Below are 13584 nucleotides of genomic sequence, written 5' to 3' on the forward strand. Positions count from 1 at the left end.
AAACTGCTTGAAAAATCTTGTTTGAATAAGATACTTGTACCTCTGTCTCCTAAAAAAGTTTTCTGGGAATATAAAATTTTTGCGGTTTTAGTTAATTTAAACCCATATTTACAAAAAACGCATTGTTTATTTTGTTATTAATATTTTTGTTTGCCCAAAAAATATTGCGTGACATTCTAGAAAAAATTGGGTTCTTAACTGCCGCGCAGCGATGGAACTGCCAGTTTTGGTCGCATCGTTATTTTTCGCAGTGAAAAAGGATTCCAATTGTTTTTGGCGTATGTGTTTCAGAAAAAATTTTTCTATCACACTTACAAGTAAACTTTTTTCATTTAAGGGTTCAATAATAATTGGTTCCTTTTAAGTACCAATAAGGTCCAATCAGACAATATTGTGCTTCATGAGTAAAAATCATGGTTGTTGTTGCTCCGACATGTAATTTTTGTAAACTTTTTTATTGAATGGTTGATATTTACTAGCTTCTGATGTTCGTCTTGAAAAATCCCGATTGAATCTATTCCTTCAATTGGGTAATTTGATATCTAGGGAGCAAATAATGAAACAAACTGATGCTTTCAATTGATACTATAAGCTTTTTGGTAAAATAACTCAATAATTATCCAAAATCCAAATTTAAATTTTGTATACTGAATTATTGGCCAAATTGACTCTTTCGGTAACGCAAAAATATTGTTTTTATTTTAATTGAGAAGCTTCAGGAGCAACACAAACCTGTTTTGGTCTAGTTGTGGAATTTAATAGCTTAAAAATTTTTCGGATTTTAATGGGGCGCTGTATAAATTTTTATAAAATACTTCTGCATTAAATGTTATTTACAGACCAGACTTATTAGAAATAAAAACCAAATTTTTGGATATCAATTTACGTTCAAGGGAGATCAACGAAATTGCTAAGCAATTTTAGAAAAAAGGATATGGTTCTTTGTCTTCAACACCGCTTGCAAAAAATTGTTCTTAGAAGTTTGAAACCTTTCTCTTTATAGTATAAATATTTAACCATTTGACTCAGTCTTGCTAATAACATGTGCAACTGGCTTCTTAAGCAGATATAAATTCAACTATTAATCATTTTCAAACGAATAATTTTAGTTCTAATGTTTTGTGGTTTAAAAAAATTGTTTAAAAAAACTGGTTCTTTGAGATTTGCCACTTTCAATATTTTTTCTACAACTTTTTAGCTTAATCTTAGGAAAAAAGATGTCACGTTTTGTTTCGAATTGTTTATAATATAGTCTTCTTAATGATTTACTTTTCAAATAATGGTTTTTTTGGCGTTGAAAAAATCGAGTTTCATAAATTTTTCGATTACTTTTTGATATTTTTCCGTTTTTGAGCTTTTCTTTTGCGGTTTTGTCCCATCATTACATTAATGGCACCTGAACGACATTTCGCATAACAGATTCACGGCATTGAAATTAGGCGCAATTTATTTCGTTCTATATTTTTATTGAATAGATCTTGATCCTATAGGCTTTGACACCGTTTCCTTGCAAAGTTGGAATTACTTTTTGATTTGTGCTTGCATGCATTCTTTTGGTAGTCTTTTTAAATTCTGGATAATGACAGGTCTCAGTAGTTTTGTATGAAGCTAATGACTGATTTCAGTTGACAGATAATTGATGACATTGATTTTAATTGTTTTTTGAAAAGTTTCGAAGTATTTTCTAACTGTTTTCTGTCTAATGGTAACTTTTCTCAATAAAGACAGGTCTCATAACTTTTCTGTGAGCCATTTGGTTTATACGACTTTTTATCTGGTGCAAATTGAGTTCTTCTTTAAGTTATTTTTTGAAAAACTAGGTAGACATTGATTTCTGGTCGTAAGTAAAGCTTGTCTTTTGTTTGATTTTGTTGTTTTTCTTGGATGTTACGCTCCCTAAGGGCGGTGATGATTGGTCCTCGGTCCTCTAAGTAGTTATTGTTTCATTTGTTAGAAGCCATTTCTTAAAATGAATAAACCAATTGTTTTTGAACAATAAATGATTTTTTGAAAATTTTCTATCTCTCCTCTTTTAGTGGACAATTAAGTGAAAAACGTGGCTGAGCGGCGTCGGAACATTATGTACGAACTCACATTACCGAGCCTCTTTTTTTACATGTAACAGTTAGAGGGGTTTTGGAATGTTAGGTAACAACTTGAGAAGGCAAAGGTATATTTTTGTTGTCCTATTTTGGTTGTACTCGCAGGATATTTTTTAAACCCTGGGGACTAATTCAACATTTATCCTTTGTCAGTTCAATTTGAATTTGACCAGTCTGATTCAATCCTGTCTCGAATTTAATTTCACTTTGTCTCCTGCATCAAATCCATCAGATTAAATTAAAGCCATGATTACATAAGCCGCGCAGGTGGGGGGGGGGGGGGTCAACTAAAAACAAATGAGGCCAGTTTTATTACAAACTGATCGAGTTCTCTATTTTAGCGAGTACATGTTGGCACATTGGTGGTTTTCAACTCATAACGGTGATTTTGTCTCTTGAACATAGATATTAGGCAACAAATGGAAACTGCTTGGAGGGGTTTCTAAGTGACCTTTTCAATTTTTCAGTTACTATATAATTTTGCACCAGAGATTTGAAAGTAACAAAAAGAAGGATTTTATGACCCAGTACTGTAAAAATAGGGCGACAAAAATTTTAAGAGTGTCATAAAAATTATTCTCAAGAGAATGAACAGCAGTTGTTAGAACAAAAATTAAAACCATTAAAGATGAAACGTCTTTTATAGCTATGAGAGTGAACGAATTCGATGGCGATATTTCGTACTATAGCCTTAGGCCACTGGTAAAAAATATAAAAAGAAAGTATCTAACTAATATTATCGGCAAAGTGAGTAATTAAAGCGAAGGTGCGTGACGAGGCAGAAGTTATTTCAAAATGATGCCTGAAAAGCAAGTCACATATACACTAAACATTGAAATGATAAATATAAATTCAACTTGCACTGAGCTGCAAAGAAATTTCAGACGTTAAAAGAAATCTCATTACAGGCGTCTATTTGTTGGTAAAAAATTTTTGAAGGAAACTGACAGATTAGAAGCAATACCGTCAGAGTAAATACTTGCATCTTCACAAAAATCAAATGACCAACCACCAACAAGGGTTCACTTTATATTCAAAATAATGATCTCACCGAGGCTGTTTGTACATGTTCTCACTTACAAAAATAATTTTTAAATGCTTCAATTTATCTATTTCCCTTTTCCATATTGATTGGAAAAAGTTTTACTTCAGAGTTCTTCTAATCTATGCTTAGTGTTCAAAACTCCGATTGGAGTGGGCAACATTTCCTTTTCTCAACAATTTCAATTATGATCGAACTGTTACTCTGCTTTTCCAAATATGAGCGTTTCCATTCTTGGGCTCTGCTTTACATTAGAGCGGCTATCAAAATTTTTGAGTGTTCTGAGAGACCTTATATCTGGTTGTGTTTTCGTTGAGCTAATTTTTGAGATAATTAATTCAGCGGGCCAGACCCGATCTTCCAAAATAATAACATGACAGCTCTCAAACTTGTGACCTAAGAGAACTTTTATTCCCCAGTTCACTTTATGTTGGGTTATGGACTTTCGCAAGCGGAATAAAAAGCGTTTTTAACTAAGTAAAAGAATTAATTTCTCAAAAATGAGAGAATAACAAAATGATATTTTACAGTAGAATTTAAAGATTTACAGGAGAGATCTGATTATTAGATCAAGATGGTGATTTGATTTTGGGGATGAAAAAGGACTCAAAAATCAGCTGTATATACACCCATTATCAGTGTGAAAAAGTCAAGATACAAAACTAATCTTAGCACCGTGATTTATAGTGGGGGTCGCAAAGGTTACCCAATATGGTTTGCTTCTGCAAATCAGTCGCAAAGGGAACCATAAATGGAATGCATTTGCACTTTTCTGAGAATTCATTCACACTTCCGGAGATATCATCATCATTTAATACATGCTGGGAAGATTTTACATCAATTAATCTAACTCTAATAATAATTATCTAGATTCACCAATTTTAACCGAATATTGATTCTCAGCACCATTTCTTGACGATTCATTTATATAATTTCTTTGATCAAAATCAAATTGCTTGTCTTTCTAATCTGGTAAGTCAAACTTTCTTTCTAATTCTCACTAAGTTTAAGACTATAGTTTGATCGAAATTCTAACACCCCCACTCAGACTTGAGCTGATTGCGTAGAGTCTGTTCCCATCAAAACTGCTCTGAATGTTTCCACTTTCGAAACGGGTAAGGACTTTGTGAAGATGTCCGCTGCCATTTTGTCTGTAGGAACGTAATGAATTGAAATAGTCCCATCCTCCGTTTTGTCCCGGATGAAGTGAAACTTTGCTTCGATGTGCTTGCTCCTTTTGTGCATGACTGGGTTTTGGCAGAGTCTGATACAACTTTGGTTGTCTTCTCCAATTGCTATTGGACGTTTCTGTTTGGATGCCAAAATCCTCTAGAAGTTGTTTCAGGTAGAGTGCTTCCTGAACTGCTGCTGCCATGCCCTGATATTCTGCTTCTGATGAAGAAAGAGCAACTGTGGCCTGCTTCTTGACACCCCAGCTGAGTGCTGCGCCACGTCCGTTGAGCTTGAAGTAATAGCCCGTTGTTGATTTTCTGTCGTTCACGTCTCAAGACCAGTCTGCATCACTTTCCCCCACTAAATCATAACTAGCCTCTTTTGTGTAAGTAATTTTTAAACCTTTTGAACCTTGAAGATATCGCAGAAGTCGTTTTCCGCACATCCATTGTTGATTGGTAGGTGCATTCATGTGTCTGGACAGAATGTTGACTGTGAACATGATGTCTCGCCTCGTCTGTTTGGCCAGATACAGAAGTGATCCAACCAAGCTTCTGTAGATCCTCTGGTCCACTTCTTCGTCTCCGTTCTGTGCTGTCTGAAGTTTCAAATTCAAATCAGCTGGAGTTCTTGAGGGTTTGCATTGATCCATTTGAAACCACTCAAGCATTGTTTCTATGTAGCGTTCTTGGTCGACTGCCACTTTGCCCTCTTCTCGTCTGATTCTTAGACCCAGAAACCAGTGTAGTCTCCCTCTGTCTTCCATGTGAAAGGTTGCTTCTAGTGCCTTCTTGACATCAGAGACCACTGTCATACTTCTTGATGCTACTATGATGTCGTCAACCCAGACCAAGATGAAGGTGTGATCCTCTGCCTCTGATCTTGCAAACAAGCAGTGATCGTTCCTGCTTCTGGTGAACCCCTGTCTCAGTAGGAAGTTTGCCAGCTCTTTGTACCAGTTGTTAGCAGCCTGTTTCAAACCATAAATTGATTTATTTAGTCGACATACTAACTTCTCCCCATCTGATCCGCGTTTTACAAACTCCTGTGGCTGTTCCAGATACACTTCTTCCTCGATTGGTGAGTGCAGGAAAGCAGTCTTGACATCAAATTGGTGCATCACATGGCCCTGCTTTGCTGATAGTTGAAGTAGAATCCTGAATGTCTCTGGATTGCAGGTAGGCGCAAAAGTCTCAAAGTAGTCCAGTCCTTCCACTTGTTTGAAGCCTTTCGCCACATAGCGCGCTTTGTATTTGTCCACTTGACCACTGGGTCCCAATTTCACTTTGTAAACCCATTTGCCCGGTATGACGTCCCTGTCTGTGGGTGGTCTCACTAGGTTCCAAGTCTCGTTGTCTTGGAGTGCCTTGACCTCGTCCTTCATTGCCCGGTGCCACTGGTCCCATTCGTCACCTTGCTTGGCTTCGTAGACTGTTTTGGGTTCCACATAGTCGCCCTCAGTCACAGCAAGATGGGTCCTGACTTCTCCAAAAAATTGCGGAACATTCCTTGCTCGTGTCCCTCGTCTGGGCTCTGCTGTCCGCGTGTTCCAGTGCATCTTCATTGAAGCCAACTGTCACCAACTGTGAGAAGTCTTCTGTGTCACTGTCTTCCAGTGAATCTGAGTCTCTGTGACTCCCTCTTGTTGCAGTAGATTCTTCATCTAGTTCTGTTTCTCCAACATCCGAGGCCTCTTGTCTCAGTGTTGTTTCTTGAGTATTCACGCTCCCTGCGTCATGCCACTCCTCCTTTATTGCAGTAGATGTGTCCTGTCGTTCTCTGTTGTCATCGTCTTGATGACCATCATCTGGGTGGCAGATTCCCAGTTCCGACCCATCATCTAGTAGGTCCGCCGTTTCTTTGTTGTCAGGGATTGAGCCCACTTCAGACTCCTTGATGATCACATCTTGAACTGCCATCACCTTGCGTGTGTTGGGTATGTACACCAGGTATCTGTTTTCTCCTTCAGTGTAACCCACAAACTTTCCTTCCAGTGCCTTGGGTTCAAGTTTGCTGACTTCTCTGTCCCTCTTCCTCATGAAGACTGTGCAACCAAAAATAGATAATTTACTAATTGGAAGCTTAGGTTTTATACCTCTCATCAGCTCTGCTGGGCATTTTTCTTCTCCTCGTCTCACAACCAAGTTTCTGATCCTTGCTGCGTGAAGAATTGCTCCTCCCCACATCATCTTTGGAAGTCCTGAGTCAATGAGCAAACATCTTGCCATCTCCAGCAGTGTCCTGTTGCACCTCTCAGCTAACCCATTCTGTTGTGGCGTCTCTGGTATGGTCTTCTCCTGTAGAATGCCTGCATCTAAGCAGTACGTCTTGAACTGCTCTGAGAGAAGCTCCTTCGCATTGTCTTGCCTCAGCTTCTCGGGCGTCCCCACACTGAGAACAAATTTCTTCAGGCTGGCCAGTGCTTCACTCTTTGCCTTAAGCAAGTCCACAAACACAAACTTCGTGTACTGGTCTGCAAACACTATGCAGAACCGGAACCCTGACAGTGACTCTACTCTGAAAGGTCCCATCACGTCTGTGAACACCCTCTCCAGCTTCTCTTCTGCGTGGGTCTCTGCCACTCTTGGTACTGGAGTCTTCGTGATCTTGGCCAATGCACACACATTGCATACATCATCGAGTTCCCCCACTGTCTCTGGTGCATTCCTGACCACATCCGCTTGATTCAAATGACCCAATCGTCTGTGCCACTTCCTTGCACTGTCAAGTTTCACGCTGTTTGAACTCATCTTGAATTCTAGAACGCTGCAGGGTAAGTAAAACAAATTATTTTCTTGTGTTAGTTTTACCCGAGTTCCCTTCTGGAGTTTCATGCAGCTGTTTCCTCTCTCGAAAGTGAAGCTATGTCCCCACTCCGTGCATCTTGAGACTGATAGGAGGTTTGAAGAATAGTCCGGCACACACAGAACATTTTTGAGTTCGCATTGGAATTCCCCTTTGTTTGAGGGTATGCTGATCCTCACACAGCCTCTGCCCACCACTCTGGAAGCCTCTCCGTTGGGATTTCTGACCACTGATTGAATGGGCACAAAGTCCAGAAACGCATCGATGTTCGTCACTATGTGATCTGTACAACCACTGTCCACTAGCATGCCTGCTGTCTTCCACTGGGTAAGAGCTGCCCAGCATTCCTCGTCTGGTGTAGCCAATGTTGGACCCATTGCCACTGACTCATGTTTGCCTCCATCTCTTTGTCTCTTGCATGCCCTGTCTAGGTGACCCTTCTCACCACACTTGCTGCATTGTGCTGTCTCCTTCTTCCTGCAGTCCTTGGCAAAGTGTTCAGGGATCCCACACACAAAGCAGTTTCCTTTCTTGGGTCCCTTCTTGAAGTCACGCTTCACTGCCAGTGCCACTGAACCACTTTGTCCCTTGTGTCTCTGCACCGTGCTCTCATGAAAGTTCTGCAGCCTTTTCCTCAACTCTGTGAAGTTCGTTGCCGGGTTGAAGCTTTCCTGTATAACAAAACTTTCATACCTCATTGGCAGACCATTGAGGACCAAGGCGTTGAAAAGGGTCTCTGAGACTGCTTCCCCTGCTTCTTGTAGCCTTGTGAGCAACTCCTGTCCTCTGATGAAGAAGCTGTCCAAATCCTCAGAATCCTCGAGCTGCAGTCGAGCAAGCTGTGCCACTAAAGTCACCACTGTCGGCGTCTCCACACTCTGAAATCTCTCTTGCAAAAGCTTCCAAGCCTTTGCTCCATCTCCAATGCCGTCATCTCCCACACAGTCATGTCTCATCAGCATGAGGGTTGTTGCATCTAGAGTCAGTGCCAGATGGCACCACACATTGTTCCGTTTCTCCTTGATGTCTGCAACTTCCTTCTCATATGCATCCTTCAGCACCTTGTGGTTCTTCTTTCCATCATTGGTTGCCCCATTGGCCAGTGGCGCAGGCTCATTGGGTTGCTCCTCTGTCCCCAGTAGTGATTTGTAGAGTCCCTTCCTCTGCATCATCGCCACAAATCTTGTGCTCCAGATTGGAAAGTCCTGTGCCTTTCCTGTGTAGGTCAGCAGCTTCACTGTCTGTTGATCCATTGAAGTTTGAGCAGGCAAAACAGTTGTGAAAAGAAAAGGTACTAAGCAGAAAAGGATTATGACTGTCAACAACAAATTAGTTTTGTTTTGGAAATTAATTTTATGACTTAAAAAATTGCTGGGCCCATAACCTGTTGGGTTATGGACTTTCGCAAGCGGAATAAAAAGCGTTTTTAACTAAGTAAAAGAATTAATTTCTCAAAAATGAGAGAATAACAAAATGATATTTTACAGTAGAATTTAGAGATTTACAGGAGAGATCTGATTATTAGATCAATATGGTGATTTGATTTTGGGGATGAAAAAGGACTCAAAAATCAGCTGTATATATACCCATTATCAGTGTGAAAAAGTCAAGATACAAAACTAATCTTAGCACCGTGATTTATAGTGGGGGTCGCAAAGGTTACCCAATATGGTTTGCTTCTGCAAATCAGTCGCAAAGGGAACCATAAATGGAATGCATTTGCACTTTTCTGAGAATTCATTCACACTTCCGGAGATATCATCATCATTTAATACATGCTGGGAAGATTTTACATCAATTAATCTAACTCTAATAATAATTATCTAGATTCACCAATTTGAACCGAATATTGATTCTCAGCACCATTTCTTGACGATTCATTTATATAATTTCTTTGATCAAAATCAAATTGCTTGTCTTTCTAATCTGGTAAGTCAAACTTTCTTTCTAATTCTCACTAAGTTTAAGACTATAGTTTGATAGAAATTCTAACACTTTAGAATTAAAGAGCTGTATGGATCTAGCAATTAAAATTTTTAGATTTGCAAACAGCATTGACTTAAAACTACCAATTTATACTACGAAGGGGTTTAAATCAACGCAAGAGATAATAAAGGAATTGTAATCGCTAGCTATATTACTTAAAATTGAGAGCAGCTGGCTCTCAAATGTAACCCTTCCATCTTTCTACATCCAGATAACGGCAAAATGATGCAGACTTTGCTTATTATTTTTTTACAAAGAAACTTGCGTCACAGTCGACATCCAATTGTTCGGAGAAGTCTATAAGAATAATGGAAGAATTATAAGTCTAAAAACTATATTGGAGAACACCATGGTTAATATTTTTAATTATTTCACTGTGGTATTACTGTGTTGCTGTGGAACATAATGTGCAAGAAGAGAATTTAGAATTGGATGAATTCATACCTACTAGCTGATAAATTCTTCCAGGTGTGCTTCTTTCAGTGTATATCTGCACCAAATTCAAACTTTCGTACTCTATTATTCCCCAAGCTGGATAAATAGAGCGTTACTAAGATCAAATTAGAGTTCTCAATCCCGAGCGTTCTGTTGTTATTGTTCTGAACGGGGGGGGGGGGGGGGGCACTGATATCTTTATTAAAAACTGTTATCTACCAGGATGCGGCGTCTTTTTCCGACTTCTTAGCGGAATTTGTTCAAAACAACAATGGCTTACGCGATTTACTTATACACAAACAGTTTCTGAGCTCAGTTTATTTCTGGAAAAACTTCCTTCACTTTCTTACAGTTGCTGTAAATCATTGCTCCCAGCATTGGGTGATACTTTAAAATTTGGTTACAAAGCACAACTTTAAAATGTGGATAAAAAGTCCGATTGATAGTTGAGAAGGAAAAAAGAATACATGATCTGATTAAAGACTGAAAAATTTGATCAAAAAACTGGACTTTGATTGTTTCTCATGGTCTGAAAAGTTCATGCAGTGAGGTTCCAAGAAGGCTCAATTAAAAATGTCAAAATGGTCAACTACATGATTCAAACCAGCATATTTTAGTTGCTCGCCTAGGGTGCTAAAAATCCAACCATTTTTTCGAATTCGGAAAAATAATAAAGTTTAAGAAGACAAAAAACAAGTTGTATCACGTTAAATACGTTTTAAGACTGTTTTTTAAGTTTAATTAAATACGAAGGTAAGACAAAAAAAAGTTGAGTTGGCGCATTTTGTTTAAAAAAAACAAATATTTCATTTAGTTTGTAAAGAGAGAACAACTGTATCATATAATAAACAAACCATCACAGATTAAAACATTGGGCCCTGGATTCCTTCCATCATTGTCTTTCAAATCTAGTAAAATATTTATTAAAACGCATTTACAGTTTATAATTAGCAATAGTATTGCGAACAACAATTTTTGCAGATGTCCCTAAAAAGCAAATGTGAATATACTTGACAACAAAGGTGAGCCACCTGAACCAATCAAGTACAGTCTATTTTAAGTGACACTAACTATTGCTGAAAAAATTTGAAGAAGTTGCTACTCCAACAAATGCTAAAACATGTAGAAAAACATAAGGTAATCAACAAAAATCTTTTTGGAATTCTGAAAAGCAAATTGCCAAAAAGACACTCTCATTTCGTAAAAAAAATCAATAAAAAACCTGTAGAACAAAATGAATTCGTTATAAGTATAATTAAGATCTAGCAAAAGCGTTCGACCCAATTTATTCCAAAAAATTTTGCAAAAAACTGCAAAGTATAGTTTAAGTATAGAATCCAAAACTTTACTAGAATCTTTTCTATCTAATAGGTCAGAGGTCCACATGTTTTATGACTTACTCCAAACGGAAGCATATCTTTTTAATGAAATCTTCTTCAATGCTTTTGAAAAAACCAATTATGAAATGATACAGAATATTTTATCATTGAATAAAGGTAAACCGAACACATTCTTTTTCACGAGGGGCACAGAGTTGTGAAGAATTTCTCTATAATAGAAACATCACAAGAAGCAAAGATCAGTTGTCGTTATCTCTTATTAAGGCATCCGATTCCACTTTAATGCATGAATTTTACTTTTTAGATCCTTTGTCTTCTCACATTTCAGTTTCACTGAAGTTTGTCTTCAATCTTTGACAGCTTCTAAGAATAAAAAGACTTCTTAATGGGGGCATTATCGCTTGCCATTTCGGGAAAAAAAATTGATAGAGCGAAATTGTTACCCCCTGAATTTTCATTAAAAAAGGTTCTATTTTCAAATATCTTTGATTGAATAACGCTTTAGAAAGGAAGCAGTCAGCCATCTGCGAAAACATCGTTCAAAGTATCGGAAAAACGTGAGATGTAAAAAATTCTTAAAGCCTTTTTCTTCCGAAAAATATGTGTCACTCCAAGTGAAGTGACAGATCAGTAACCAGAAATTTATCGAGATAATGGAACAAGTTACCAACATAAACCTAATAAGAAATACAGAAATTAATCTTGAGGAGAATTTAAATAGCAAAATGATCAAATTACTTCAACGTGTACCAATAGAGAATTAAGTACAAGGTTTTAGATCTTAATTCGGATAATATTTTAAGGGCCAAACTATTCATATGTTTGTTTTTAAATGATTCTTAAAATGCAAATGATTTTTGTTATGTTTATCAGTTTTTGAATTTACTTTTTTAGATTGGAAAAAGCGATAAATGTTGGCATTAGTTACAACTTAGTCTCTAGTTCTTTCTTGTTCCTCAGGCCTTATTTCCTTAGCCAATTACATTCAACAGAAAGAGCTTCTTATCACGCTCTGTCGAGCTGATCTTATACCTAACTATTCAATAGGTTGCTCTCTCATTGCCTTCTATAGTCAATTGAGAAACATGCGTTACCTCCACTAGTCTTAGTCTGTTTGTATAGTAGATATGCGACGAGTGAGTATAGAATGGATGTTGTTATGACAACTAGACTGTAGAGGAATGTCATTATGTACATGGAGGGTATTTGGTACCAGAAGATGTCGTACAGTTCCTTCAGAGTCTCCCCACTCTCTGCGAAACCGTACTGAAGATAGGTTGAATGTACAACTGTGATCCACAAACAGTACCTGTTCAAATAAAAATACAAAATAGATAAAATCAATCTCGCCCGATTTTTTGACCTAATGAAGAGATCTAATAGCGAGATTTTCTATTAGTTGTTTTGCCCAATTAACCGAAAAAAAAAACAAAAACGTAAGAAGTCTTTGGCATGTTCATTTTCGAAATTTGAAAAAACAACGAATTCCGAGCTAAAATCAAATAATAAACTATTACACAGGGTGAGACCCCGACGTAGACAAGAATTCCAGGGGAGGTCATTATTGACCCAAAATACCCAGTCTGGCACTTGGTTGCAGCCTAGCAAAAGTCTTCTTATGGGTGGGGTCACGATGTTTTCTTTTTGAAAGTCGAGCCAAGGTTTTTGGTGGGTCGTCCATGATCAATAAAAACTGGACAATGTAAATCTTAAAAAAAATTGCTCATTTTAAAAACATAAACATTAAATTAGAAAAAAGAAAAACAAATGTTTTTGTCGCCAATTCAACTTGCAAAAATTATTATAACTTTTCAAGTTAAAGTCACTTCATCATGAAGAATTTACTTTCTACAAACAATGGTTTGACTGAAAAAAATGGCAGATAAACTTTTAGATGACAAGGAAATTTTTTGTCGTGTCTTTTTTAGTTTGATTGGCCGCGTATTGCAGTCTTTGTTGCTAAGCGAGTAAATTAATGTTCAACTGTAGAAAAAGAAATTTTGTGCTAGACTAGAAATTTTGTTCAATTTAATGAATAAAAAGTTCAAATGATTCAGGCCTTACTTTGCGTTGAAAAACCTACGGTGTTTTTTTCTTCATTTTCCAAAAGTAAAGTAGACTTATTGGGTAAAGAAACAAACTAATGGAATGTATAGTAAAATTGAGCTCATTCAAAAATACCTCAAAAAATTTTGACCTTAAGAGCCAATTAAACAGTTATCCTATCCAAATAGGAATTTTTAAATACGATTAATCACATGACGTGAGCAATGGTATTTCAACGTATTAAACATTTAGAGGTAGTGAAATTGTGAAGCAAAAAGTGCTCAATATACAATTTTATTTCTTGAGTCAACTCTTGAGAATTTTGAAGACCTTGATCCTCGGATGATTTTCTCCCTCATTTGTAAATTGTAGCATACTAATTTTTATGAACGTTTACAGCAAGATGTTCTTCAACAATAAAAAATATATCAAATTGTTCGTATTTTTCTGTAATCTCTTGCCTGTAATTGTCATACACTGATTAGTCATATGTTTTAAGAAGCTATTATGTTTCTTTCTTCATTTTCCAAAAGTAAAGCAGTCTTATCGTTTAGAGAAACAATTAATTCTTAGTTAACTTGGATCTTGGTCTACAAGTTGTATGTTTTTTAAAAAAGTGATAACAGGACAATTCAATGTAGTATACTTCTCTGTT

At 37.1% G+C, this 13584-nt stretch overlaps 2 protein-coding genes across 2 annotated transcripts in view; one reads left to right on the top strand and one right to left on the bottom strand.

Annotated features, from left to right (window-relative positions):
• The window catches only part of LOC142347941 (proton-associated sugar transporter A-like), a 129891-nt gene that overhangs the window by 63302 nt on the left and 53005 nt on the right, over positions 1–13584 (top strand). The gene's annotated exons all lie outside the window — the stretch shown is intronic.
• The window catches only part of LOC142348330 (uncharacterized), a 35699-nt gene that overhangs the window by 9398 nt on the left and 12717 nt on the right, over positions 1–13584 (bottom strand). Inside the window, exon 5 of the mRNA XM_075399638.1 lies at positions 11978–12192. Within this exon, the coding sequence (XP_075255753.1) occupies positions 11978–12192 (215 nt within the window). The remainder of the gene's footprint in view (positions 1–11977; positions 12193–13584) is intronic.

Source organism: Convolutriloba macropyga, chromosome 10 (genome assembly GCF_964194025.1).
Source record: "Convolutriloba macropyga chromosome 10, txConMacr16.3, whole genome shotgun sequence".
NCBI lineage: Eukaryota > Metazoa > Xenacoelomorpha > Acoela > Convolutidae > Convolutriloba > Convolutriloba macropyga.